General features: G+C 41.7%; 2 protein-coding genes across 4 annotated transcripts in view; one reads left to right on the forward strand and one right to left on the reverse strand.

The window, feature by feature from the left end:
* The first annotated feature begins 175 nt into the window (after nucleotides 1-175).
* arpin (actin related protein 2/3 complex inhibitor) lies at nucleotides 176-4,557 on the forward strand. 2 transcript variants are annotated; one of them, XM_083763133.1, is made up of 6 exons: nucleotides 176-317; nucleotides 582-657; nucleotides 1,524-1,659; nucleotides 2,410-2,616; nucleotides 2,728-2,891; nucleotides 3,468-4,557. In XM_083763133.1, the coding sequence occupies exons 1-6, from the start codon at nucleotides 226-228 to the stop codon at nucleotides 3,474-3,476; spliced, it is 684 nt and encodes a 227-aa protein (XP_083619259.1). In that variant the 5' UTR covers nucleotides 176-225; the 3' UTR covers nucleotides 3,477-4,557. The 2 variants fall into 2 exon arrangements, with proteins under 2 accessions (XP_083619259.1, XP_083619260.1); XM_083763134.1 differs by having other exon boundaries at nucleotides 1,527-1,659.
* Nucleotides 4,558-4,816: 259 nt separating this feature from the next.
* The window catches only part of LOC310857446 (aminopeptidase N-like), a 30,217-nt gene continuing 8,293 nt past the window's right edge, over nucleotides 4,817-26,740 (reverse strand). Inside the window, exons 5-21 of one of the 2 annotated variants that reach the window (XM_083763132.1) lie at nucleotides 26,344-26,495; nucleotides 24,721-24,834; nucleotides 23,255-23,398; nucleotides 22,405-22,470; nucleotides 22,105-22,170; nucleotides 19,399-19,535; nucleotides 17,782-17,861; nucleotides 17,420-17,553; nucleotides 16,323-16,378; nucleotides 15,140-15,287; nucleotides 13,784-13,884; nucleotides 13,145-13,252; nucleotides 9,712-9,879; nucleotides 8,882-9,019; nucleotides 6,296-6,365; nucleotides 5,437-5,618; nucleotides 4,817-5,348 (exon numbers count right to left, since the gene is read on the reverse strand). In XM_083763132.1, the coding sequence (XP_083619258.1) occupies nucleotides 5,475-5,618; nucleotides 6,296-6,365; nucleotides 8,882-9,019; nucleotides 9,712-9,879; nucleotides 13,145-13,252; nucleotides 13,784-13,884; nucleotides 15,140-15,287; nucleotides 16,323-16,378; nucleotides 17,420-17,553; nucleotides 17,782-17,861; nucleotides 19,399-19,535; nucleotides 22,105-22,170; nucleotides 22,405-22,470; nucleotides 23,255-23,398; nucleotides 24,721-24,834; nucleotides 26,344-26,495 (1,826 nt within the window). In that variant the 3' untranslated portion in view covers nucleotides 4,817-5,348; nucleotides 5,437-5,474. Of the gene's footprint in view, nucleotides 5,619-6,295; nucleotides 6,366-8,881; nucleotides 9,020-9,711; nucleotides 9,880-13,144; nucleotides 13,253-13,783; nucleotides 13,885-15,139; nucleotides 15,288-16,322; nucleotides 16,379-17,419; nucleotides 17,554-17,781; nucleotides 17,862-19,398; nucleotides 19,536-22,104; nucleotides 22,171-22,404; nucleotides 22,471-23,254; nucleotides 23,399-24,720; nucleotides 24,835-26,343; nucleotides 26,496-26,740 lie in introns of both variants that reach the window. The other variant, XM_083763131.1, reaches the window with a different exon arrangement.

The following is a 26,740-nucleotide window of genomic DNA, read 5'->3' on the forward strand; positions in this document are numbered from 1 at the left end:
GAGGTTGTTGGTCTGCTATTTATTTACAAATATCTGAGGGATAAACCAATTTTGATCGGGTCCCCATGAAACCACTGCGTGGATACCAAGCAGCCGTCACGTTAGACAAATGAAGCGCACTCTCTGAACGTGTAGTTTTCTCGTTTTCAGGAACCAGGAAGTCGTTCGTGGACTTTTGCTTTGGCTTGATTCAACAAAAAAAAGACACCCAAAAAACGGAGCAAAATGAGCCGAATTTATAATAACACGTCGTTACAAAACAAGCCAGTACACACTGAGAACATAAACGGTGTTTGGTCTCCCTCCGCATATGAAAGGTAGAGTGGAAGACAGTGTATATAGTTTACAGTGTTTGTACTACTGTTTACTTGTAAATCAGCTGACAAATCTTACTACTGCTGTTGTTGACATCATTCATGACATGCGATGCTCTTGATGAATTGACCACATAATAGGACTGGAAACAATCCAATATAGACCTAGGGATTTTTGTGTTGTGCTTTTTTTAAGCATCGTTGTATAATAATCGTACTACATTTGCAAACTGATAATAAATAAACTAAGTATTTGTTTTCCGCCAGTGGACCAGGCGTTCTTCTAGAAGGAAAACTGATGGATGTTTCCAGACATACTATTAACGATGTCGGCAAACAGAAGGTAACGTTAGCCTACTGCAGTGCTTTAGCTGAATATTCGTGTTTTTTGTTTTGTTATCAAACGCATCAAATAGTTTGTCAAATAGTGTCAAATAGTTTTTGCCTAAAGTCAAAGATTTCTTTTTTCGATTTCTAGTCGTTCATAATAAATAGAGCGGTGCCCGTTGGGGCGCAAGTCTCTGGTCAGTCACTTCTTTTCGTGTAACACACCCAAGCCTCAGTCAGCACGTACGTCTACAATAGAATAATAGCAGCAGTTTGTTATAAACAATATAGTGTTCGGTATGTCTCAATAACCTAATTGAAAACATGTACAAAGCATCACTACTTCATATAGGTACATTTAGCATGTTTAGAACCAATTCATGGGCATATCATCTAATTTAGACTGGCACTGCTCTAACATGGACACCTGTGTCAATCAATGAGGTGCCGCCCACTAACCAATAAGAAATGCAAGTGGACCCACTAAAACCTGTTACATTTGCATAGTATTGTATATTTGTCCTTGTTCTGATGAATTGAGTACAAAGGACCCCATTGGAAACCAGAATAGTGCTTTATAATGCTTTAATCCTATTAGCATACCTATTATTGAACTGTACTGAGATGAGATGAGATGAGATATACTTTATTAATCCCCGAGGGGAAATTGAAGTGTTACAACAGCATAAAGTGCATACAAACTAAAAAAGCTAAAAACTACTGGACAGACAGAGCAACACAGTACTGTACTGTACTTTCCTGTGCTTGTCTTTGCAAACTGTTAATAAAGTATTCAACCAATCAATACTGTGATGTTACCAGCAAACCTAGCCTTGGTACCCAGGCTTTTATTACATGTTATTGTTTTGCTGTTGCTGCCAGCAGGTGCGCTTCTATGTGCTGTACATCAAACCTAGGCGGATCCATCAGCGGAAATTCGATGCCAGTGGAAAGGAGATTGAACCAAATTTCAGTGACACCAAGAAGGTTAACACTGGCTACCTCATGTCCTCCTTCAGTGAGTTACTGTGACCTTCAGGGCGGGCTGACACCCTATAGCGTCGCAGTCCCTCCCCCTTTCAGAACAACGAGTGGCCCAGGAAATTAATCCCAATGCATTTTTCCCATAGGCATTTCTTAAATGTTTTATTTAAAGACCTTTTAAGCGTCGTACGAAGCCAACTCTTGTCGTGACAAATCATGACAACAAACACAATTTTTCGGGCCAAACAAAGAATTAGAAAGTAGAAAAAAACGGCAGGTTACCACATTTTTTTTGTTGTTTTTCTTCTTTGTAATTATTTGTTTGGTCCAAAATATTGTGTGTGTTGTCATGATTTGTCACAACAAGAGTTGGCTTCGTACGACGCTTAAAAGGTCTTTAAATAAATAATTTAAGAAATGCCTATGGGAAAAATGCATTGGGATTCATTTCCTGGGCCACTCGTTGTTCTGAAAGGGGGAGGGACTGCGACGCTCTATATTAGCTAAGTTTAAGTGTTCACACAGTTTGACGTGTTTATCCGGCATTGTAGGCGTATTTGTCATGGCAGATCTGACCTGTACTACTGTACTGTCTCTGTAGGCATCTTATTGCAAAGCTCATGTAGACCTGCCTCATGTAGATATGGAATCTAATTGTAACTAACCATAACTGTACCACCAGTAAATATCTAAACTGCAATACTTTGCCCTAACATAAACCTTGCATTATGCTTGTGAGGAACTAAATGTGTGTATTATTTGTGTCTTATTCTGCGTCATACAGAGGTGGAGGCTAAAGGGGACTCGGACCACCTTACAGAGGAGCAGCTGTCAGCGATGGTGAACAAGACAGAGCTAGTGGAGATAACGGACAAACACCGGCCGAGCGGTGCCATGGCATTCTGGTACCCTGAGGCAGAGATGGACAAGACAGAGTTGGAGACCGGACAAGATGTCCGTCTGAAAACCAGAGGAAATGGCCCGTTCATCTGTGAGATTTTGGTTGGCTGTCGGCTGTCCTTTTTTTTTTTTTTTACCACATGTTCAGAATATAAAATAATGTATAATCATGCTCACAAATTGCTGTGTTCTCTGCTTCCAGTCTCCTTGGCGAAAGTGGATGGGGGAACAGTGACCAAGTGTAATTTCGCTGGAGATGAGAAGGCTGGAGCATCGTGGACAGACAAGATTATGGCCAACAAAGGAGAGGCAGGCAACATGCAGAAACCTGGAGGGCAAGGCGAGGGGGCGGAGGAGGATGAATGGGTAACGACCACTCTAACTCAAAGATAAGATGTGTCTGCATCAGATTTTATAGAGGGTATGCGCATGCATAAAGTGAGTGGCAAATCGAGTGGTAAAGTGAGTTAACGTTGTTTAATGCAATCAGATAGGATCTTTCTGTTGGGATGTATTGTACAGTATGGGCTGTCAAGGCCAGAAAGTATTTTTTTGCGGGTGCAGTACTTTAGTTCGATTAGTCATTGGTCCGAAAAACGACAACCCACCTCAAACCCTAACCTAACCATAACCGCAAGCACGGGAGCAGGCGCTAGTCCGAGATGCGTCCGCATGTCGGACTAATGCTCCGTCGGATTTACATGCGGTCCCCGTTTTTTGCCACTCAGACATTCCCGCATAACTTCTGGGTATGATGATGTCACGCGCATAACCTAAAGATATTTCTCTACAGTAATGATAAACTATTTGTATAGATACAATGTCATTGATGTTTGTTTGTGATATGGGATTGATTATATCCTTTACTTGGGTGGGGGTAAATAAGAAGACTTACACGTACAAGTACAGTATGTTTAGTAGTTTTGTTACTGTGTCTTCCAGGATGATTGAGAACGTATTACGTGGCTGCAGCTGTCCACCAAACATCCGGAAGGTTTGGCCCGGTCCGTCTTCGGTGATGGACCCACATACCTTCACTCCAGGACTGGCCAGAGTCTTTGTCTATGGGATTTGTTCCCTACTCTTCTATATGGGACTGAAGCCTTGTGTGCTTTCATCTATCTCTCTTGGATTTGATCCCTATGCTTGATAACCTGGTCTTCATCAAATTATGCGCCACTGGGGGGCAGTCCGTATGCACTCCTTCTAGAACATCAATCTAATTTAGATTGAATCTAGATTGAGGACTAGAGGAATTTTTTTCGGGGATTCCCGCGGGATGGAATACAACTTTCTATTAATCTCGGGATTGGGACGCTAGGGACGGGAATGAAATGTTAACGGGAGCGGGCAGGAGCGGGAATGACATCAATTATCCTCATTACCACAGATGAACTGTTCCTGCTGCCATATCGTTGGAATTAAAGCCGCATGAAACACAGTCAGTAATCGAAAAAGATCACAAAATCCATTGCCTTTCCTAATGACTAACGTAAAAACAAAACAAAAGAGAGCGGGATGGGAGTGCGAGTAATTTTGAGTGGGAGTGGGATGGACCGGAGTCTTTCTACCAGGAGTGGGACAGGGTGTTTTTATTTCTTTTTAACTCTGGTCCGTGATTGGATTTCTTCTGTGGGAGTGGGATGGGACGGGAGTGGAAATCCACTCCTGTGTCATTTTGGCCCCCGAGCGTGCACACGACCACCCTGAGCGTGCACACGCCCACCCTGAGCGTGCACACGCCCACCCAGGAATGTTTGTAAACGAGCATCCCATCTGTCTGTGTGTCTCCTAGTTGTTGTGTACCAGGGAGACGATAAATAACTAACTTGTAACAATAGATATTCCAGGCTAGTCGGTGAGAAAAGTGCCACGGCACGGCTGTGTTCGTCAGAGACAAAAGACAAGACTGGCCTTTATCACTATTAGAGAAGTTTTGTTTGCTTAAAATGAGCTGACATTGTTTTTATATCTTTGCCATTGTTGCAGCTTGTGAGCATGTGTCAATAATAATTTGCTTTTTCAACACTCTTGAGTATTCTAATGTATGAACAATCCTTACTACAGGGTGCACATATACTGTAGGGTATTTGTGTAGGAAAGTCATAGATTGTCATATAAATAACACATTTAACAAATGTTTTATTAAAAACATTGAATCTTTATTATCATATACAACAATATACTATATATTAATATATTATTGTTTTCTATAACAAAATGGGGGGTGGGTGTTTTATTGTCCTTTGGTAATTGACTGACTTTAAGCAGCATAATAGTTAACTGTCATTCTATTTGCAAATTGCCAATAAAGCAGAAATCCAAGTTACTGTGGCTAGTTTCATTAAATATATATATTGCTTGATTTATAGTTAAAAAAATAATATACTTTGTACTAATGTGCTATTATACAATGGAGCTGGATGAAAAATGCTATTGTTTTTGCTATGATTCTGTATTGGGTGCAACAAACAAAGTGTACTGCTGAGTTGGTAGTTTTGATGTAGAAAACAGTCCACTTAAGTTTCACAAGTTGTCTCTGGAATGCCAGATTCTTTCATGATACTATGGAGTATCATCTAAAAAAAAACGAGTATTTTTCTATTGCATTCACATTGTCCCTCACATGATCTTAAAAGAATACAAAAGAGTTACACGCAGGCAGGTTAGAACCAGGTCCTGGAAAATGGTTTAGGACACTGAAACGGCGAGGCAGATGGCACAGGGATTCCTGAAGATGGTGCATGTTCTTGTTAGATTCTATTTGTGTCTGTATGATATTTGTGTCTGCCCATGATATTATTGTCTACTTGTATAATGCAAAAAATGAGTTTAAAGCGATTCATATTTGCTACAGATCAGTTCCTTTTTATTTCGTAGCGTTGATTCTCCTGAGATTTAATATTTGGCCAAAGTCACTTCCAGAAAGGTGCTCTTTCTTCCTTCCTTCTACGAGGCGGATTCCTTTCGGAACCATTCCAGGACTGTCTGCTTGTTCTCATTGACCCAAGCTATGTTGGCTTCTATAAGCTCTATGGTGACTTCCATGTACTTGATGTCTGTGATGTTGGCTTCCTTCTGGAACTGCTTCACCTGTGGAGACACGTACACAACACTGTTTAATGTAGGGACCCAAACACTGGGTCCCATGTGTGGGTCCCTACATTTTGTTTTTAATATAATCTTATTTAAAAGGATATAAAAAAAACATTCCCAAAAATTGAAAAAAATAAATAATTAATTTAAAACAAATTTCAATAGCCGATCTATTTTCACTAGTTTGGGGCCCGGGACTCCCGAGCAAACGTCTAATTTCTCTTTTGGGTCAGCAGTTTTAAACTCTTTCATGTCAAGGACCCCCAAAATTATATGTATTTGCCTATTTGGCTGTGGACCCCATCTCAAAATAAATCTACTTTGGACAAGCTTGTACTAGGGCAATCACTTCTAGTCATTTTTACTAGTCGACTAGTTGCTTAATGCCCTAGCTTGTACCGTGGCACAAAGTGACGCTTTATGAGCTTGACAGCTTGTATATCTGATATTTTTGAATAGCCAAAGAAATGTAAAATAAGTAAATAACAGATGCTTTCCTCGTTTTAAACGAATTAATAGATGGGGGACATCCAGTACAAAAGTAATGGAAGGCTGAGCTAATGTTCGTTCATGTTTCCTTGCCTCTTTCTCTCTCGCATGACCAAAGGAACGTGTGAGATAGAAAGAATAGCTTAATTTGATGTCGGTGAAAGTTCATGATATCAGTCAAATACCTCATAAAGTTCAAATTCGGTTGAAAATCTTCCTGAAACTTCGGCAACCAGGCAGCTAAGGCACACGGTCCTATGAGAGTGGGACAAAAGCAAGGACAATTTAATCATTTGAGTATTTCACTCACAAATCCAGATCATTCGATTCGTATGAATTATAACGAAGTGAGCTAAAATAACAAAACAACCGTGCTGCATAATGTTTTCATTACAAAATATGTTCTACTCATGACCATGTAATTAATTAATAATGACTTAATATTACTGGAAAAGAACATAGTGTAATGTTAGAGTATTTGTACATGTATACAGCTTTCAAACAAGAATTATGATCATAGTGTATTTTGTACTGTATGTGTATGAGTGCATGACAACAGATGTCCTTTATGTCATAAGTCATAGAACAGCATAAATTATGACATGTAAAAGGTAATTATGGATCAAATATTCCTAGGGAATGCAAATAAATTGCAAAATAAAAGGGCTGTCACAGAGATAGCTCTATTGGCAGCCAGGATGGGGCTTGTCAATTTATCTTACTGTAACCTAACCACACCTAAAATGAAAACAGATTTGGCAAAATAGCAATAAAATGTTGCTGCGTAGAACAGTGTAATAATTCAAAGCTCAGAACAGGACACTGTTTTTCAACTCCCTGGTGATAATGCAATGGGGGTGATGTTCTTTTCCTTTCCAATATGAATGTGATAAGCACAGATTGGATGAGCGGACCTTTGGACCTGATGAGGCTAGTGTCTAGGTTTTCTAGCCACTTGATTACACTGTTGTTTTATGGCTGCCAGTAGCTAATTCAAGTAATCTGATTAGGTTTCTGCTGTTTCATGACTCGACTGAATTACCTTGGAGGCTTTTCCTGTAAATCCTGTCCATTTTTCATATGTGCATTTCCTCCACACTTTCCCTTGATATAGTTGTATCACATGTTTCCCCCAGCAAAGGCTACAGTAATGCAGGGCATACAAGGTTTTCTAGCTGCAATAAATATTGAATATTGTTTTGGCTGTCCCCCACACGTACAGTAGTTGCACCACTCACTTCACACGGGTGTGATGTTACCGATAGACCAAACAGACTAGACCAGCAGCATGCAATAGGCCCTAATCAGTGTAGATAGTGGGGTAGCTGAAAACTAGCACACTCCATTTGTCTAAATTTGTCTCTATTTGTTATTTGTCTAAATGTTCATAGGTTAATGGTCCCGACTTGTTAAGTGAAGTAGTGAACAGTGGTTGGTATACTGAAGTTACTGAACTAGTCTCCCAGACAATTATTCCACAATCTTCCAACGCTATATAGACAGCTATTATCTTGTGCCACAACAACCTATTTACCATTTTTAAATAGTTTAAATAGCTGATCTACAACCTCACATGTCGATGTAGATTGGCTAGTTTAACTACCGGTATTTAAAAATGTTTTAAAATAGTAAAAAAAAAAAAAAAAAAGAGAGAGACAAATAAGTTTAGGGATAAGGGTGGCACAGGATAGGGCCCACATAATTTATTTCCATTTCTTCTAAGCAGCAACCTAGATATGCTTTGCCTAATTTGATCTAATAGTAGGGCCAATTTATAGGACTGCAAAGACAAAACGGAAGTGGGAGAAATAGGTGGATATTGGCTTTGCAGCGCTGAACCGCTTCGGCACTTCTGATGCACGGCGGAAGCATTTGAAAGTTGTGCGAGCCAACCATAGAGTATGGAGCCAACAGTCTGTCTCCAGAGATTACTACTGGACCAACCTGATGATAATATATGAGGAGTTCCCCCACACAAACATTGCAACACAAAGACCAATATAAACAGCCTAACTAACTATGACTGAAAACCTCAACAAACACCATTCACAAGATAAAGAAAGCACTACTGCAACAATAATACAAGTCTTCAAGCCTAAATAAATGTTACCTCTTTGAACCAGAAGTGGCAGGAGAGATTGCCTAAGAATGCACTGCCATGAATCAACTGCACACTTAGGACTATTGGTTTGTGGGTCTCAAGGCGTTCGGTGCAAAGGGAGGGCTGTCACGATTATGGAATTTCCCTTGGCGATTTACGATTTCATACTGTTTTTGGCGTTGAACGCCGTATCATAATCAAAATCCCATTTATATTTGGCTACTGGAAAAAAACAGATCTACAAGCTCACAACCTTGTCGCAGCGTGTCGCGTTGTGAGCTTGTAGATCTGATATTTTCAGAGCGCAACACCTGAGCGCAACCACACATAGTTTTAGTCATCATGGCTTATGTTAAAGGTATATTCAGTGATTTCACTTAATTCAAATATCACTTATTTTTTTGTTTTGTTGTGATAATCCTCCCTACTATAGAGTGTGCTGCTGACCATATAAGGAGTTCCTCCCTGTCCCCAGTTAACCCCTGGGGGTCAAAAAACCTTAGGTTTCGTTTTTGACTCTCTATCCTGATTGGACGAAAGGCTGGGTCCCACAGCCAAAAACGAAACCTAAGGTCTTTTGAGTGAAATCACTGAATATACCTTTAATTTATTTTCGGTCAGTGATTTATTCTTCATAGTTTTAGTCGATGAAATCAACACTGCAACCTACTCGGGCATCTCAGAGTAGCGAGCTCTGACAAAGTTCCAGGCCAGGGCTAGTCCTGCCTCATTATTGGCTACACTCGTGACGATGTCGTGTATAGCCAGCTTCCGTATCTTCTCGCCGTCCAAAGAGTACTCCAGGAATCTGTAAGATAAGGAAGGCAAGGCTGTGGATTTAATATTCTCTAGTTGAGTCAGGGTGTCTATCATGTTATCATGGAGGAGTCTGCAGGGCTGGTTGTTTACATAGGTGAACGCCAAACAGTACCGTCCACTAATATTGATATAATTCCAGTGTCGATCACATGACCTACAAAAGGGATCCATGAACACCAATTTGATTAGATGTAATGTTTTAGTCATGCCTGTCCCCGGTCAGAGTCACAGCTAGGACTGATGTGATTGTGACTAAAGGTTAGTGCAAAAGAGGCAAATTACCGCATATAAGCTTTGCCTCTTTTTGGCCTATTTTCCTCCATTTCTGTGGTTATATGCTATTTGCCTATTTTTCGGGGGCATATTTTCCTCCGAATCCGAATCTATAACACAATCAGCAACCTGGAACTGTGGCAGCAAACAAGCCAACACCCTGTGGAAGAAGACATTCTCCAAAGACGATGGATTGGCCACACCATTCGCAAGCCTGCATCTAGTATCACAAGATACGCCCTGTTCTGGAACCCACAAGGGAGAAGGAAAAGGGGCAGACCCCCCCCCCCCCTCCACACACACACACACAAATCCAGTTGCTTACATCTGTGCAGCCTCAAAGTTACGGGGTGGCTTAATGAACACGTACGGTTTTGTAACGATCAGGATTATGCTGATCTTTCTCACCTGTTGAGTAGCCAGACCTTCCTGGTACAGCCGAGAGCGGACAGGAGCTCTTCTTGCTCGAAGACTTCAGTGATGTTCTGGAAGCGCGTCCAGAGAAACTCCCATTCGGCCTCCCCGCCCGCAGCCACGGCAATGCAGTAGATGATAGAACGCAGGTCGGGGTCGATTCTGAGACACGCACACGCGCACACGCACACACACACACACACACACACGCATGCACGCGCACACACGCACGCACACGCACACACACACACACGCACACACACACGCACACACACACACACACACGCACACGCACACGCACACACACACAAAGTACTCAAAGTTTTTTTACTTTAAGTAAAAAGTATCAATAATGCAATATAGAAATACTCTGTTACGAGCCAAAGTCCGGAATTCAAAATATACTTCAGTAAAAGTACAAAAGCATTGGTTTCAAAACGTACTGAAAGTACCAAAAGTAGAATGTCCTCTGCAAGCTCACAATGCATCGCAACGCAGTGTGAGCTTGTAGATCTGCTATTTTCAAATGTCCAAAATGAAGTGTAGTTAATGTATGATTTGTATTAATAATCCAAATCCAAATCCAAAAACTAGTAACTAAAGTTTTCAAATAAATGTAGTGGAGTAAAAGTACAATATTTGGATCTGAGATGGGGTGGAATAGAAGTAAAAGTATTAGAAATTACTACCACACTAAAAACACCTCAAAATGTTACTTAACCCATTCTGAACGGGCACCCATTTTGGTGTCAGCATCATGTTATGCTTTAGCTATTGAAAAATAGCAGATCTACAAGCTCATATCGCGCCACCGAGTGGCGCGATACGAGCTTGTAGGTCTGCTATTTTTTTTTTAATTGAAGAACGACCGACATTTTTAGAATCTGATCTCAGGTCAGAATGGGTTAATCAGACCAGTGTGTGTCCAGTGGAAACCTCGTATGAATCTGATCTCAGGTCAGAATGGGTTAAGTACAGTACTTGAGTAAATGTACTTAGTTACTTTCTACCACTGCACATACACATACATGCATTGCACGTCATGGACATGAACTCACAATCCATAGGCCTACGTAAACATGCACATGCAGGCACACATGCATGCCCAGCACATAGACACGAGTGTGCATGTACACTACGCACATTCACTTATGTTGTGGCACACGGCACACACACCAACACCTTCAACGGTTTGCCAACTTCTCAACGTCCCTTTGTCAAAGAAGAACAAAACAAAATATACAACAGGTCGTTTCGAGGAAGCAATCTGATTGGTTGAAACAGCCTTCTAGCCGTGCTTCAAACCAACATCATGGAACACCAAATTAAAATAAAACAAAGAATTCAGCCCAGAACGCAGCAGACTCAGTGGCTAGGCTAGCTAGTTTCTTTCTTGGGACATTTGTGGTCGTAGTGGCTTCATCTGTCATTAAGAAATGATGAATTTCTTTTTACCGACTATCTTAGTTTTAAGGGTAACTGTTGCATAATCGCAATATAGTGTGTTACTGTCATTAATGGCACTTCTGTGCTGCTTACAGAACTCACCTTCGGCTCGTTCTTGCAGCAACGCAGGCGCCCGGCATGCCATTGGCCCATTAATGACAGTAACGCACACCCTCTCGTGTAATATTGCTTAAATGCAACAGACCTAATATTACGAAAACACTAGATTATTCGTTCCCCCATCACAAGAAATCAGAGAAACATAGAAGCCTAAGTGGAATTCCAAATCAGTACAATATCTGGCGGGGCAGCCATTACAAAAGGAAGAGATGAGTTATGAAACAAAATACATACCTATTAGATCGTGAAATTAAAAGAGATATTGAGAGATGGTCAGTTCTTAGTTTGGACCTCATCTCCATGATAGAGACAGATAAATTGCAGAGACGTCTGTATTTGTCAATCCTTGCCGGTGATGGTAGTCATGGTACCCAAATAAAAACTATTCATGCAATGGGATCAGTGCTTATCAAGGTTTATATGAGAAGGGAGGGGTAAGAAACCTAGGATTAGATATGCAACTCCCCAAAGATAAAGGATATATGGCTTTGCCAAGTCTTAAGGAATATTTCAATGCTGCTAAAATTGGGATTCTGATATGCTGGTGCAGTGCAGAATATGTTGCGAGTTTGGAGGATATTGAAATCCAAATTTGAAGGATCCCAGGTGCAACATGTAACGGCAAATAAGAATGTTTATTGACCCATTCTGGGCGGGAAACCCTTTTGGTGTTGTAAGCATTGTGTCAGATCTACAAGCTCATAGCACGGCACCGAGTGCCATGCTACGAGCTTGTAGATCTGCTTTTTTTTTTATTGTGAAAATGTGGCAAACGTTTGAATATATATTCTTTCACAAAAAATATTTTTAACTCATATCTTTGCTTCTGGGGACACACACACACACACACACACACACGACAACAACATATTTTCAGATGGGGATCGGCGGCCAATTACATATATTTTTGGGGGTCCTTGACATGAAATAGTTAGAAAACCACTGATATAGAAACATTGGAAAACTGTCAGGATTTTGAAGACATTTGTAGAATCCTCCTCAGGTCTAAATGGGTTAAGTTTGAGAAAGCCCTGGATCCAGTCACTACATTTAGAAGTGAAATAAGGAATCTAGTGGTTAAAACTGAAATTCTTGGTTGGGTGTCATTGCCCGCATTGGCATTATTGATCCTGGTTTCAAACCGGGAATCTAGGACCAAGGATTTAAAACAATGGACCCAAACGGACATGTGTATGTGTAAGTACAATGGTTGAGAATGGGGAGATCCAGGGCTTTGAAAACCTAAGGGAGATATGATCTGGGGAAGCATGATTTCTTTTGATACTTACAGGAGAGGGACTATTGTGAGAAAGAGATTTAAAAAAGAGTTTATTAGGATTAGGAGTAATGCAAAAACAAAACATTCTGAGTAATCTCTGCTCTTTATCCTGGTTTGAATCATGTTGGCGGTTGGTGCTGGGCATATGGACCATGAACATGAATTCTGGAGCTGTCCAAAAATGGAACAATATTGGGAGAATGTATGGTTGGTGATAAATAAGATACCAGATTATGTACCAAAAAACTAAACAAAAAACATGTGTGGTTAATATTGGTAAACGGAGCGCTCAGCACAAATACCATTACCTACTACATATTTTAGGGTTATGGGAGAATTAAAGAATACATGTGCTTTGGAACATGGAAGGAAAGTCTTTTAAGTGTAAAGTATGATAAAGACCAGCTAACTGAATCCACATAAGTTGTATAAGCAGCCTTGATTGTCTGTCTGTCTGACTGACTTGAAGTTAGGCAAATCAAATATTTGGTTGTTGTTTACTTCGTGTGGGTTATTTGAGTCAGTGAAGGGAGTTCATGCTGTGATGAACATCTCCAGGTGATTTTTAAGTGGAGTTCGTACCTATTGATGGAAGTGTTCATCCAGTCCTTAAATTGGTTTATGGCCATTTCCACGCATTCAGGCAGTTCACTGCTGCACGCCACCATGATAGCAGTGAGCTGCAGTTTCCTGGGAAGGGAAGAGATGATGTCTTTCTATAATCACGGTTGAAAACTGATCCATAATGATCCAATTATAAAAAATGGCAAGATTTAGATGAGCGTGTAGATCGGCTATTTCCGCAATTCTGTTGTATGCCATAGTGTATAATTATAAGTTGAACCCATTCAGGACGGAAACCCCTTTTGGTGTTTTAAGCATAATGGCATACTTTAGCTATAGCAGATCTACAAGCTCATAGCACGCTACGAGCTTGTAGATCTGCTATTTTTGGAAAATCATGAAACTGTGGCGCAAATCTTTGAATATACATTCTTTCAGAGCGAACGTTTTTAACTCAGATCTTTGCTTCTGTGGCGGTCCCTGGAAAAACATATTTTCAGATGGGGGTCGGTGGCCAATTACATAATTATATTGTTGGGTGTCCTTGACATGAAAGAACCACTGACATAGAAACATGTTTTTTTCTGAAAACTGTCATGATTTAGAAGACATTTTGTAGAATGGAGCTCAGGTCTAAATGGGTTAACGAAGGCTTACTGTTCTGCGAGGTTAAGATGAGGGACAGTGCAGTTTAAGCAGTCTGTGTTATTCCTCTGGACGTGGTAGTACAGGCCTCTCACCTGCTTCCGGAAATAGGCCTGTAGAAAGAAACCGCTGCACATCAATATCCAAGCATATAGTGGAACAACACAGGAACAAACCATTGTACTACTGGTTCCCAAACACTGGGTCAATTTTTTACGGGTCCCTTTTTTGTGGTTTACTACATTTTGTTTTCAATTTATAATAATAATAATCAAATAACATTCCCCAAAAAAAAGCAAAAAAAAAACAACAACAACAAACAGTACAAAGTAATTTCATCATGAATAAATAAGAGAAACATCTAAGAAATTTCATAAATTAGAAAATAAATGTTTAAGAAGTAGTGAAAATTAAATAGCCGATGTACAAGCTCACAAACCGGCACGAAGCAACGCATTGGGACCTTGTAGATCTGCTATTTTCACTAGTTTGGGTCCCGGGGAGCCGTCTAATTTCTCTTTTGGGTCACAGGCTGAAAGGTTTGGGAAGGAGCATTTTGGTGGAATATTACCCGTCTTATTATTATCGTAATATTTTTTCTATTTTCATTTCATTTTTACGATGTCAAAATAAAAATATATATTATTCTGATACCCGGTACATTACATTACATACTGTGTGTGTGTGTGTGTGTGTGTGAGTGTGTGTGTGTGTGTGTGTGTGTGTGTGTGTGTGTGTGTGTGTGTGTGTGTGTGTGTGTGTGTGTGTGTGTGTGTGTGTGTGTGTGTGTGTGTGTGTGTGTGTGTGTGTGTGTGTGTGTGTGTGTGTGTGCGCCTGCTAGCCTGGAAACCAGACGAATCTGACAAATTCCGCTCAGCCCAGAGTTGTGGGTGACCAATCAGAGCACGCTATTCAAAGTGAGACTTTTCTTTTGCTGTGACGTTGGAATTTGTTTATAACCGCCTCTTGGAAATAAATCTTCCACACCGAAGTTCCAGACTAATATCTACGCAGTGATATTAGTCTGGCTATTTTTTAGTTTGAACTGTTGTCCTCAGGTCGTCGGCTGAGGGTGCCCACTACAAAGACTAATCGGTTCAAACTATCCTTTGTCCCCACTTTATTTTTGCCTTGCACAGATTGCACACCAATGCACTTTTGCTGACGCTGCTTCTTTTGAATGTAATGAATTCTGTCTCTAATGCCGGTAAGGATTTAGTCATTTGTAATGAGCATGTTGATGCATGTATTTTTACTATTACCTGGCTGCAAACCAATTTCCCGCAAGGGACAATAAAGTTAACCGTGAACTTTGGAACCTTGAATGCCAGGCTGTGTGCGTGCATGTTTGTGTTTCATCGCACGTGCCTGCATAGGTCCATAGACCTCAGAGCGGTCAAACATCCTTCTGAAATAGCCAAGGTTGGTCACTGCAGTCTGCCATGGAAGGTACTCTCTCTCGTTACGAAGGAACCGGGTAGCATTCAACGCCAGTGTTACATTCACCACTTTTTTCCTGAAGAAAGCAAGGATCAAATGTATTGTTCTTTCCACGCGATAGGGGGTGCAACAGTTAATCGAGCTAATCGACACTCGCAAGATGTTATTTCCGTTAATCAACGAGTGACTTAGTTACTTAATTAACGCTGAATGATGAAATCAGGCTTTCGTCATAACATTAAACCTTTAATTAATCTAATTCCAACCTACTAGGTACATGAACACTTGCAGAAACAGTGCAGTGCATTCTAAAGCAAAGGTGTCATAATAAATGCATCAGTCATAGATCAGTGGTTCTCAACCTGTGGGTCGGGCCCCGGGCCCCAGGGGCGTACGTCCCCCCACATTATTTGTTGGGGGTCCCCAGATGACAATTTAAGGACTTTTAATATACCTAATACATAGCCTGGGCACCATTTCATTTCAGGTATATGATCCGGTCGGGAGCGGATGATATCGTTACGTCATGTTGTAGTATTGTTTTGTTGTCGACAGGCAGGAACAATCAAACGGAACTTCCTTTTCCCTCAAACCGATTTTTCTCAATAAAAGCTGCAGGCTACGAGAGCTTTTATTGTTTGAGGGAAAAGGCCTGACGATTACAAAACAATACTACAACATGACGTAACGATATCATCCGCTCCCGAGCAGATCATACGGCACTTTTGGAACAGAGACCAGGCTTTCCTAAGAGGTGGAAAGCCTGGTGAGGCGAGGTTAACTAATACATACAGACAAGAAAATAAATGAAATTTAAAAAGACCATTACTGCATCAAAAGTAACCAACAAACTATACTATACACCGATCAAACATTATAGCCAACTTGTCAAATTTGATAAGAAAGAGGCAAACATTGTGAAAATAGCTGCTCTCCGAACAAGCGAGGCGTTGTGAGCTTTAGAGCAGTTCTTTTCACAATAATTATCTGTGGAACAGAGTCAAACAAAATGTAATGCCTGCAACTCCTTTTTTGGGGGGGGGAGTGGGGGCAGCCTAAAAAGGTTTAAGAACCACTGTGAACAAAAAGGATAGTTGTCATGGGTCAATACTTTGCCAGGTTGAATGTGTCGCCAACAAGCTGTCCTCTGTTGATGAGTGGGATGACCTGCAAACAAAACAAAGCCTGAATCCATGTGGCCACGTTCATTTTAACAAGCAGAAGCACCTATGAAAACTAAACCTTCTTTTTATTGATTGATTTTTTCATGACTTGGCCTTGACCCATTCTGACCGGGCACCCATTTTGGTGTTAGCATCATGTTATGCTTTAGCTATTGAAAAATAGCAGATCTACAAGCTCATATCGCGCCACCGAGTGGCGCGATACGAGCTTGTAGGTCTGCTATTTTTGAATAAAATCGAAGAACGACTGACATTTTTTTTAATCTGATCTCAGGTCAGAATGGGTTCATCAGACCAGTGTGTGTCCGGCGGAAACCTCGTATGAATCTGATCTCAGGTCAGAATGGGTTAAAGATGATATACACCCGTGTGAATTGAGGGCCGCTCATCATCATCAAGAATGGTGGTCCCTTATTTGCCAAAGGGTTCCCACAGACATACATTGCTCAGACACATACTGTAACACACATAACAACGTAAATTCTCCGTTCATTGTCATGGCATTTTTAATGTTTGTTCAGACAACACAAACATTAAAGCTGTATATAGGAGGGGCTAGCGTACTTCGATAATTGTGTTTTTTGGCCTTGATTTCCTAATGGTTGCAACAAAAACTCTACCAACCGAACATGTAACATCTGTCAATGTCATGGCTGTTATGAACTGAACTGGGCGTCGATGAGACGTGCCACCATTTGCTATCATTTATTATTATAACTCTTTCTGGATGCATATGGCTCTGCTATGAGTCTATTTCTCGTAGATTAATCGCTTGGCCCTTTTTACAAGACATATTTCCCCCAATCCTTCCAACAAAATGACAGGTTTATGTAGTATAACCTACATGTGCATGTACTCTATCACCTTATAAACTATAACCTAACCTTTAACACTAGTTAAACTAGTTAAACTGATTTTTTTTTTTTTTACTTTCAGTTCCTGTCCTTCAGGATTGTTCATCATCTACACAGGGAAGAGTCTACTGATCACAAGATGGCAATGCTGATTTACTGTATAGACTTACAGTTAGGTTACGTTCCAGCTGAGCAAGGAGCCGGTCCCAGTTTTCTGGATTGTAGTTGACTTTGTAATATCCAGCACAGTTGATATTGGCCAAAATCCACTCTCCATCCTTGGAGATGAATTCAGGCTTCATCACTGCTCAGAAGACATATAGGAGGAGTCATAATAACAATAGGGGGACTGCAAACTGTGAAGTTATACTGTAATCCATCAATCCTGACAAATGTTGCTTCATTTCTCTTGCGTTCTTCTCCTTCACTATTTACTAGAGTCAGTGCGTAACCTTGGAAGTCTAACTAAGACAACATCTTCCCTTTTGGTATCTGTTCTGGGGTTGGAGCAGAACACTGACAGGTACCTTACCTGTGTCACTGGTGTCCAGCATGACCAGAGAAGGTTTAGATGTATGTGACCGGACTCGAATCGGGACGTGCCACACGACACTGAAGAGAAGAGAAGAGAAGAGAAGAGAAGAGAAGAGAAGAGAAGAGAAGAGAAGAGAAGAGAAGAGAAGAGAAGAGAAGAGAAGAGAAGAGCAGAGCAGAGCAGAGAAGAGCAGAGAAGAGAAGAGAAGAGAAGAGAAGAGAAGAGAAGAGAAGAGAAGAGAAGAGAAGAGAAGAGAAGAGAAGAGAAGAGAAGAGCAGAGAAGAGCAGAGCAGAGCAGAGCAGAGCAGAGCAGAGCAGAGAAGAGAAGAGAAGAGAAGAGAAGAGAAGAGAAGAGAAGAGAAGAGAAGAGAAGAGAAGAGAAGAGAAGAGAAGAGAAGAGAAGAGAAGAGAAGAGAAGAGAAGAGAAGAGAAGAGAAGAGAAGAGAAGAGAAGAACAGAACAGAAAAGAACAGAACAGAGAAAACCATAAATAAAATAAAATAAACTAAGGGGAGTTGACATGCAACACAGAAACGACACAGCCCAACCAGTCAACGATTAACCACTTTCACCCTTGTCTTTCTTTAGCCCCTGAAACCCTCTATTCTAAGTTAAACCAATCTGGGAACCCATTGGCAAAACAAAGGAAAAACAGCGCCCTCTTTTGAGTCAAGAGTCTGTCTCGAGAGACTAACGTGAAACAGACCTGAGTTGGCTGTGTACTTGCCTACTTGGGGCCCTATCTTGCGTCAGGACTCAGGGGCACTTTATCCGTCATTTGGGGATTTAGCATTGTATATGCTAAGCATTGTATGTGCCCCCCCCATAATTGGTATAATTGGACGGATTCTTCTTTTGTTTTTCACTTCTGTTATTATGAGTGTTCTTCAGTACTGTAGTACCACCTGGTATGGATGTTTGTCTGCAGCCCTAAAGTCACAACTGCTGCAACAACTGAACATTTGTTCAAAAATTGTTGGACAACAACTTCAGAAACTTTATACATCCACATATGATAACAGCATCCTAAGGTTAGCAAGGAATATCACCTCTAATACTAAGCATGTGTTGTATGGAGAGTATAGGTTGCTGCCTTCAGGAAGGAGATATGGTGTACCAGCATACAATAAAGTCAGACTAAAGAGGTCCTTTGTCCACCAGTCGACCTTGAGGCTTAATCAGGAGATGTAGTAGCCACGGAGTAATCTAAGCGGTGGATATTGCTCATGTCTTTATGTATGTAAATTGTCTTGTTATTTGTGTTTTGTATATGTGTTTCTGCATACTTGGCTGCTGTGTCGCAAGACAAATTTCAGTGTGAACTGACAATAAAGTAATATATCATATCATATCATATCGTATAATCTTGTGCCACAGCCTAAATCCTTAAAACACCTCTGCTACCGGTTACATTGTTTGGTAAAGTTACAATCACAGAGATTTTTGGAAAATGAAGACAGAACGAGACCTCTGAGCTGTGAATGTTCTGCAACATTGTGCCTCGAGGCAGCTCCAACTCAGGAGCGCATTCTTTTATCGAACGATATAGCAGACGTGCAAGCTTCCAAAGGTCCAATGCATGGTGATGCGTTGTCGTACATGGGACTGACTTACTCAGAGTCCTCTACAGAGGACTTCTGGTAGACCTCTCCGCTCGTGGTGTTGATGGTGATGACAGGATAGCCAATTTGATTGGTCCAGGAATCCATCACTTCAGCGACCTTGATGTGACCGCCATCGTCGTCTACTGCCTGCAAACATGTCACCAGTGTATTAGTTACAAGTCACTGAATCTGTCAGAACACTGAGCGTGTGACGCAGTGTGTGAATTCACTCAGGAATGACGCCTGCAACATATCGTTAGTCCAGGTGTGTTAGATAGTTTGCGTCTCGTTTCAACCAATGAGACGCAACATCAGTAGATTGGGAACAGACGCCATGAGACAGAACACATACAATGAATTTTTTTGTTTTGTCATTTCGAAGTGTATTTGTCTTATTAGTAACAACAACGCAGCAGTGGTCAAATGAGGGAACTCGGAAAGACATCTTGTGACAAACCACAAATCATTTGTCGAGACAAATAAGAAAGAAAAGGGAAGCGAAATCTCAACCATAGTCGTGTTTAGCATACATGAAACAGAAGCAACAACTCTCGCGGTCAGACGTTCTCTGACATTAAATGTGATATTTGTCACGGACTGCACTGCACACACTCGTATGTTACGGGTTGGGTGACTGTTGACCGGGATGAGGAGGATGGAGGGAGGTACTACGTCCTCCACTGGCGAGGTGAGGCAGTAGGGTACAACAGCAGAGGGTCTAGTGGCCTAGACCCTCTAGGGCTAGGCCACTGCTTCCCAAACCTTTCAGGTCGAGACCCAAAAGAGAGATTTGACCCGGACCCCAACTGGTGAAAATAGCATCTAAATTGGGCCAACTATTGGGCCGCTATCCCAGAACGTGATCCTGCTTTTGTGCAGCTCACTGTCGGCTAGAAAGGTGTTGCAAAATGATTTGTGGCTTTTCTCAGTTCACTGTCGGCTAGAAAGGTGTTGCAAAATGATTTGTGGCTTTTCTCAGTTCACTGTCTGATAGAAAGGTGTTGCAAAATGATTTGTGGCTTTTCTCAGTTCACTGTCGGCTAGAAAGGTGTTGCAAAATGATTTGTGGCTTTTCTCAGTTCACTGTCTGATAGAAAGGTGTTGCAAAATGATTTGTGGCTTTTCTCAGTTCACTGTCTGATAGAAAGGTGTTGCAAAATGATTTGTGGCTTTTCTCAGTTCACTGTCTGATAGAAAGGTGTTGCAAAATGATTTGTGGCTTTTCTCAGTTCACTGTCGGCTAGAAAGGTGTTGCAAAATGATTTGTGGCTTTTCTCAGTTCACTGTCGGCTAGAAAGGTGTTGCAAAATGATTTGTGGCTTTTCTCAGTTCACTGTCTGATAGAAAGGTGTTGCAAAATGATTTGTGGCTTTTCTCAGTTCACTGTCTGATAGAAAGGTGTTGCAAAATGATTTGTGGCTTTTCTCAGTTCACTGTCTGATAGAAAGGTGTTGCAAAATGATTTGTGGCTTTTCTCAGTTCACTGTCGGCTAGAAAGGTGTTGCAAAATGATTTGTGGCTTTTCTCAGTTCACTGTCGGCTAGAAAGATGTTGCAAAATGATTTGTGGCTTTTCTCAGTTCACTGTCGGCTAGAAAGGTGTTGCAAAATGATTTGTGGCTTTTCTCAGTTCACTGTCGGCTAGAAAGGTGTTGCAAAATGATTTGTGGCTTTTCTCGGTTCACTGTCTGATAGAAAGGTGTTGCAAAATGATTTGTGGTTAGTCAGGAAGTGTACAGTAGTTCCCTTTCTATTCTTTACCTTCGTTGTGCAAATATTATATTGCTGACGGCACTTGTTCTAGCTTACACATCTGAAATTTCACTTCCTAGTTCCTTCGTTCCTTTTCTTACTTATTTACTAAGTTCTTGTGAAGTGCTTTGCAGTTTTGTCAGTGGCTTTACAAGTAATCTTTCTTCACCATCACGTTGCAGTTTCTTTCTGATGACAGTGACACAAATACATTTCCACATGGTGGAAAAAGTCATTCATTGTAGTCACGTAGTGGCACAGGGGTAGATCGGCCGGATGGGAAGTTGGGAACCTTAAGGTTCCCAGTTTGATCCCGGGCTCCCACAGAGTTAGTGTCGAAGTAGCCTCGAGACGTTTTTATTTCCAGGGAGAAAAAAAAAGTCTGGGACCGAGTCCACTTCAATTCGGCATAGAGTAACGCAAACGTCGATCACTCTCTGCTGATTTCTGATAGTCTGCACCTTTGTTAAATTGACACACACACACGCGCACACGTACACACACACACACACACACACAAACACACACACACACACACACACACACACTATGGCGCTACACACACACACTCACTCACTCCTCTCTCTGTCGCTCTAATTAATTAATCTCACGTCGCGCAGCTGCATCTAGAGTCTTCCGGCGGATCCTGCCGGGAGCTGCCTATGCCATAGAAAGCATAGGTGGACCCCAGGCTAGTGTCGAAGTGTCCTTGAGCAAGACTCTGAAAATGTAATATATAAATGTCATTTAACCATTTAATTGTATACCCTTTGTCTCATGATGTCTGTTTCAAAACTAATTTGCTGTTTTAAACAGACCCGAGTTGTATTGGCTCTGTACTTTTTTAAGGAGGAAATGGGGGATGATTACAAGCAGGATACCGCTTTGTGGTCTGCAACTAGGGATTCATAATGAAATGGATACAAATGGTGACTTGTGTCAATGATACCTTTTGTAAACAATACCTTTTGTAAATAATGCCACAGGTCTGCACTCGTGGTGCTCTGATAACGGAAGGCATTCAGATACATCTAAAAACAGAGAGGGAGAGGGAGAGGGAGAGGGAGAGAGAGAGCAGGGGGGATCAGAGCAAAATCATTGATCACAGGATTTTTGCAAGTGGTAGACTAAAGCAAAAAAAAAGATTGTGTCCTAAGAGTATTAGAGCTAGTATTTGTAACACATTAGGACATTCTGCACATGCATATATGCACATTAGTTGTGCACATTTGTGTGACACATAATGAAAAGCAGTGTATGCTTACATTCACTCCCGTGTCGAATACTCGTTGAGTGAGTAGGTCTGCGAGCATCCTCAGAACAAGTGCTCCCTGACAGAGAGAAGGCAAAATACGATGAGTCACTTCATAAGCATTGGTATTTGAGTGTGTGTGCGTGCGTGCGTGTGGGTGTGCGTGTCCGTGTGCGTGTGCGTGTGCGTGTGGCACGCGGTTACGACTGCGGAGGACGCGCTTTGTCACCGGGCGGCGGTGCAAGACTGCTGACTTGCGAGGTGTTGTACTGACCCTGTTGTACTGTCTATGCCACCATATACAGAGACTAAGCCTAATCCTGACCTGACCACCGTTGTGTGAACGAATATGGCAGAGACGCTGCTGAGTGACATTCTTGCTGTATCATGATTCCAAGACATGTGTCATAATCATGTGACATAAATAAATGTGTGTGTTTGTGTGTGTGTGTGTGTGTGTGTGTGTGTGTGTGTGTGTGTGTGTGTGTGTGTGTGTGTGTGTGTGTGTGTGTGTGTGTGTGCAGGTGTTTCTTTTTGAGCGGTGCCTCTGCTCCATTACGGAGGTATGTGTACTGTATGTATGTATGTACTCGTCCCAGTATGCGTCCGAGCATGGACAGCTGCAACACGATAACTCCGTCATTGCGGGGTGGCTCGCCGGAACCCGGGCCGGCCCAGTGTTACGGGGCACTGCTCCATGCATGCAGAACAATTTGACCAATTTATTCAAATCATTGCTTCTGAGAGTCCCCGGAAATACAGAATAACTCCGGGGGTCCTTGACACGAAGACATTTGAGCACCGCTGACATAGCAACATCCGTTTCTCAGAAAACGGCAGAAGGCATTTGTGGAATGTCTAACCTTAGAGTATGAGATGATGCTGAACATGTCTAAGATCTGCTCAGGAGTCTGGACGCTGTCCGCGGGGGTGTTGAGAGGGTGAGAGGCGTTCGTACTGTCCCAGTCCAGCACGTCGTCCAGGTGACTCACCGCCCACACGTCTTTCTGCCCAAAATTCAATTAAATTTGTCTCAAAAAAACAAGTTATCTCAAGATAATATGATAATGGCATAACAATAATGTTAGATCATGTATAATGGTATAGAAGAAAGTGACACCCTGGCTGTTAGTCCAGTCTGGCAGTGTGCCGCGGGTTCGACTCCCGATCCCGACATCCTTTACCCCCCCCATCTCTCTCCCCATTTACTGTCAGCCTACTATCTATCGCTCTATAAAAACAACAAAAAGTGTCAACGCGGCAATATAGAACTACTCCGTTACAAGTAAAAGTCTGGAATGCAAAATCGATTTCGCAATTTTTTTGTATTAAAAAGTATAAAATTAATAAGAATGGCAGTAATTTCTGCCCTGTGCACTTTATTTTGTTTCGCCAAAAAAAAGGCAAAACATAAATGTAATTTCTATTCAGAATGTTCCAAATTTCCACGCCCAAAACACATTTCAATCGTTCGGCGCAATTATTTGTGTGGCAATTAATCGTCAACTTAAAAGTGTGATCGTGACAGCCCCACTGCAGGAAAGAGACGCTTTGAGAGCCATGGCTTCAATCATGAACTTCAGCGGTGGAGCTCTTTGGAGACCACTTGTTGGAACTTGGACTGAGTAAATACAACCATCTGTCCATGTTCTGTCAAGGTTTAACCTTTGTTTTATTCTCTCTAATACCAAAGAACACTTGTGCGACTGCGTCATTACTTGATTCTAGTATCTGCAAAATCCCTCTGAATGTAAAAATCATTAGATAGCATTTCATGTAGACATAGCACTCTGTAGTGAACACGCATACTGCAGCATTACTGTACAGATTTTCTACCATTAGACTGATGCTAGGTTCTTCCTTATGATTCTTGATTACCGTCGAATATAAGAAGACTATAAGAAGACTCTTATTATAAGACGACTCATTTGTGGAAAAATAACATTGAATGTCAAATAGTCTAGTTCCCGATTATAATACGACCCAGTTTATTTTAGGATGTTTCCTATTATTGTTATTATTATTATTGGTGAAAAAAACATAGTCAGCACAATAGGGTACTTTTTTTGATGTATTATTACCACCATGTGTTGTTCTTGTTCTTGCTTACTGTGAATCACTCTGGATTAAGAAGAGCGTCTGCTAAATGCCTAAATTGTAAAGCATGCTCCTTATTGTGTTATGGTCTTGCAAAGAACTGGCCTTTGCTAGTCTGAAAACACAAGAGGTTAATATATGACAATGACATTTACATGTTCCACTCCTCACCCAAAATGCACCCACCTATATTCAGGAATCTGATTTTATGTTTTAGTGAGACAAATCTTACTATGTTCCAGCTGGGCTCCGCATTGTCCACCGCGAAAAATGTCATGTAGCTGGCAAAGCCTTCATTCAGCCATATTTCGTTCCACCAGTTACAAGTCACCAGGTTTCCAAACCACTGTAACAAGAGAAGACCAACAAAGGAGGGAAAGGTTGGAGGTGTTCATTAAAGTGTTGTGAAAGATGAGTGAAACCTTCACTTTAGAGGCTCTTACAGTAGATCTAGCCATCAGTGATTTAAAAATCACACCCTTGTGAAGTGACGGGTGCTCTAACCATCGTACGTTATCGTACATGTTCATCAACAATGGTGATCCCTTATTGGCCAAGGGTTCCCCACTGACATACAGTACACATGACGATTTGCTCAGACACATATATTCGACGTAAATTCTCCGTTCATTGTCAATGGCATTTACGGGTTTGTTCAGACAACACAAACATTAAAGCTGTATATAGCGCCCCTCAAAAAAGAGTGAAGCTTCCACATCACACTCCCACACAAACGGGCATCTTTCTTCCATAAACATGTGCTTGTGCTTTGTAGCTCACTTCTAATTGTGCCAGCTTTGTACACAATAGCATTGGTTGTGGTTCCCGAACGTTTTCAGGCCAAGGACCCCCAAATTGACACTAATTAGCCCGCGGACCCCCATTTGAAGAGATTATGCCAGGGACCCCCATAAGAGAAGATTTTCTTTACGGCTCTAGCAGTGATTCTCAACCCGTTTAATTTCAAGGACCCCCGGTTTGACATGCATTAGTCTACGGACCCCGATTTAATGGCATTTATATCTCTGGGACCACAATCTATAATGGGTACACTTTGGGAAACACTGTCTTTTACAGTACTATAATAATAATAATAATAATAATAATGAGGTGTGATCCATATATTTAGTCATGAGGCGTGCAGACCGGCCGAACGCATGACGGGTGATGATGCCTTTCATTATGTAGTTCATCCCCTTACTGACTCCTAGTCACTTTTGTATTGCTACCCTTGCTGTATTTTACAGCAGTGGTTCCCAAGCTTTTCCACGTCAAGGACCCCCAAATTGACACTAATCAGCCCGCGGACCCCCATTTGAAGAGATATGCCAGAGACCCCCATAAGAGAAGATTTTACGTCTCTAGCAGTGATTCTAAATTTAATTAAATTTCAAGGCCCCCCAGTTTGACCTGCATATTAGTCTACAGACTCCCCATTTAATGGCATTTCTATCTCTGGGACCCCAATTTATATTGTAAAATCAATGTTAATTTAACTCTGAGAGTGTACTCCATTTGTACACTCAGAGTTACAGACCCATAAGGGCCCCTTTGGTTCCAAACTATCATTTAGCTGGGGACCCCCTGGAACTCCCTCAAGGACCCCACTTTGGGAATCTGTACCTTAACTGCCGTGCTGTGCTCTGGCGACTGAATTTCCCCTGCAGGATCAACAAAGGTCTGATCTATCAGTCAACCCGTTTGTCACTTTACGCCAAGTGATAGTGGACTGGCCGGCCCCAAAGAGGAACTAAATAGCCTACTTTACAAAAGCAAAATGTCCCCAAGTTGTTCTTCTTTGCAAGAGTGTAAACAGTAGTAGGCTACAAACATCAGTGTCCATTGTGTCTCTGACCTGGTGTGCCAGTTCATGTCCAAAGTAAGAGGCGATGGTTTCCTTGTGGAGCGATGAAGATTTCTTTGGATCAAACAGCACGGCCAGCTCTCCGTAGATGATCAGTCCCCAGTTCTCCATGGCTCCGGCCATGTCTGCGACCGCCACGTGATCTGGAGGTGAAGCCAGTGGTGGAAAAAAGTAGATACTACAATAGCTATAGAATATAGCTCTAATAATAATACTCTGTTTGGGCCTGGGCTGTAGCTCAGTGGTCCAGGCACCTTGGCTGGTAATCCAGTCTGGCCGCGGGTTCGACTCCCGATCCCGACGGTATTTACTGCATGTCACCCCCCCCCCCCCCCCCCCCCCCATCTCTATCCCCATTTCCTGTCAGCCTACTGTCAGTCCCTCCATA

This window comes from Protomyctophum parallelum (genome assembly GCF_964188405.1).
Source record: "Protomyctophum parallelum genome assembly, chromosome: 4".
In the NCBI taxonomy this organism is placed as follows: Eukaryota; Metazoa; Chordata; class Actinopteri; order Myctophiformes; family Myctophidae; genus Protomyctophum; species Protomyctophum parallelum.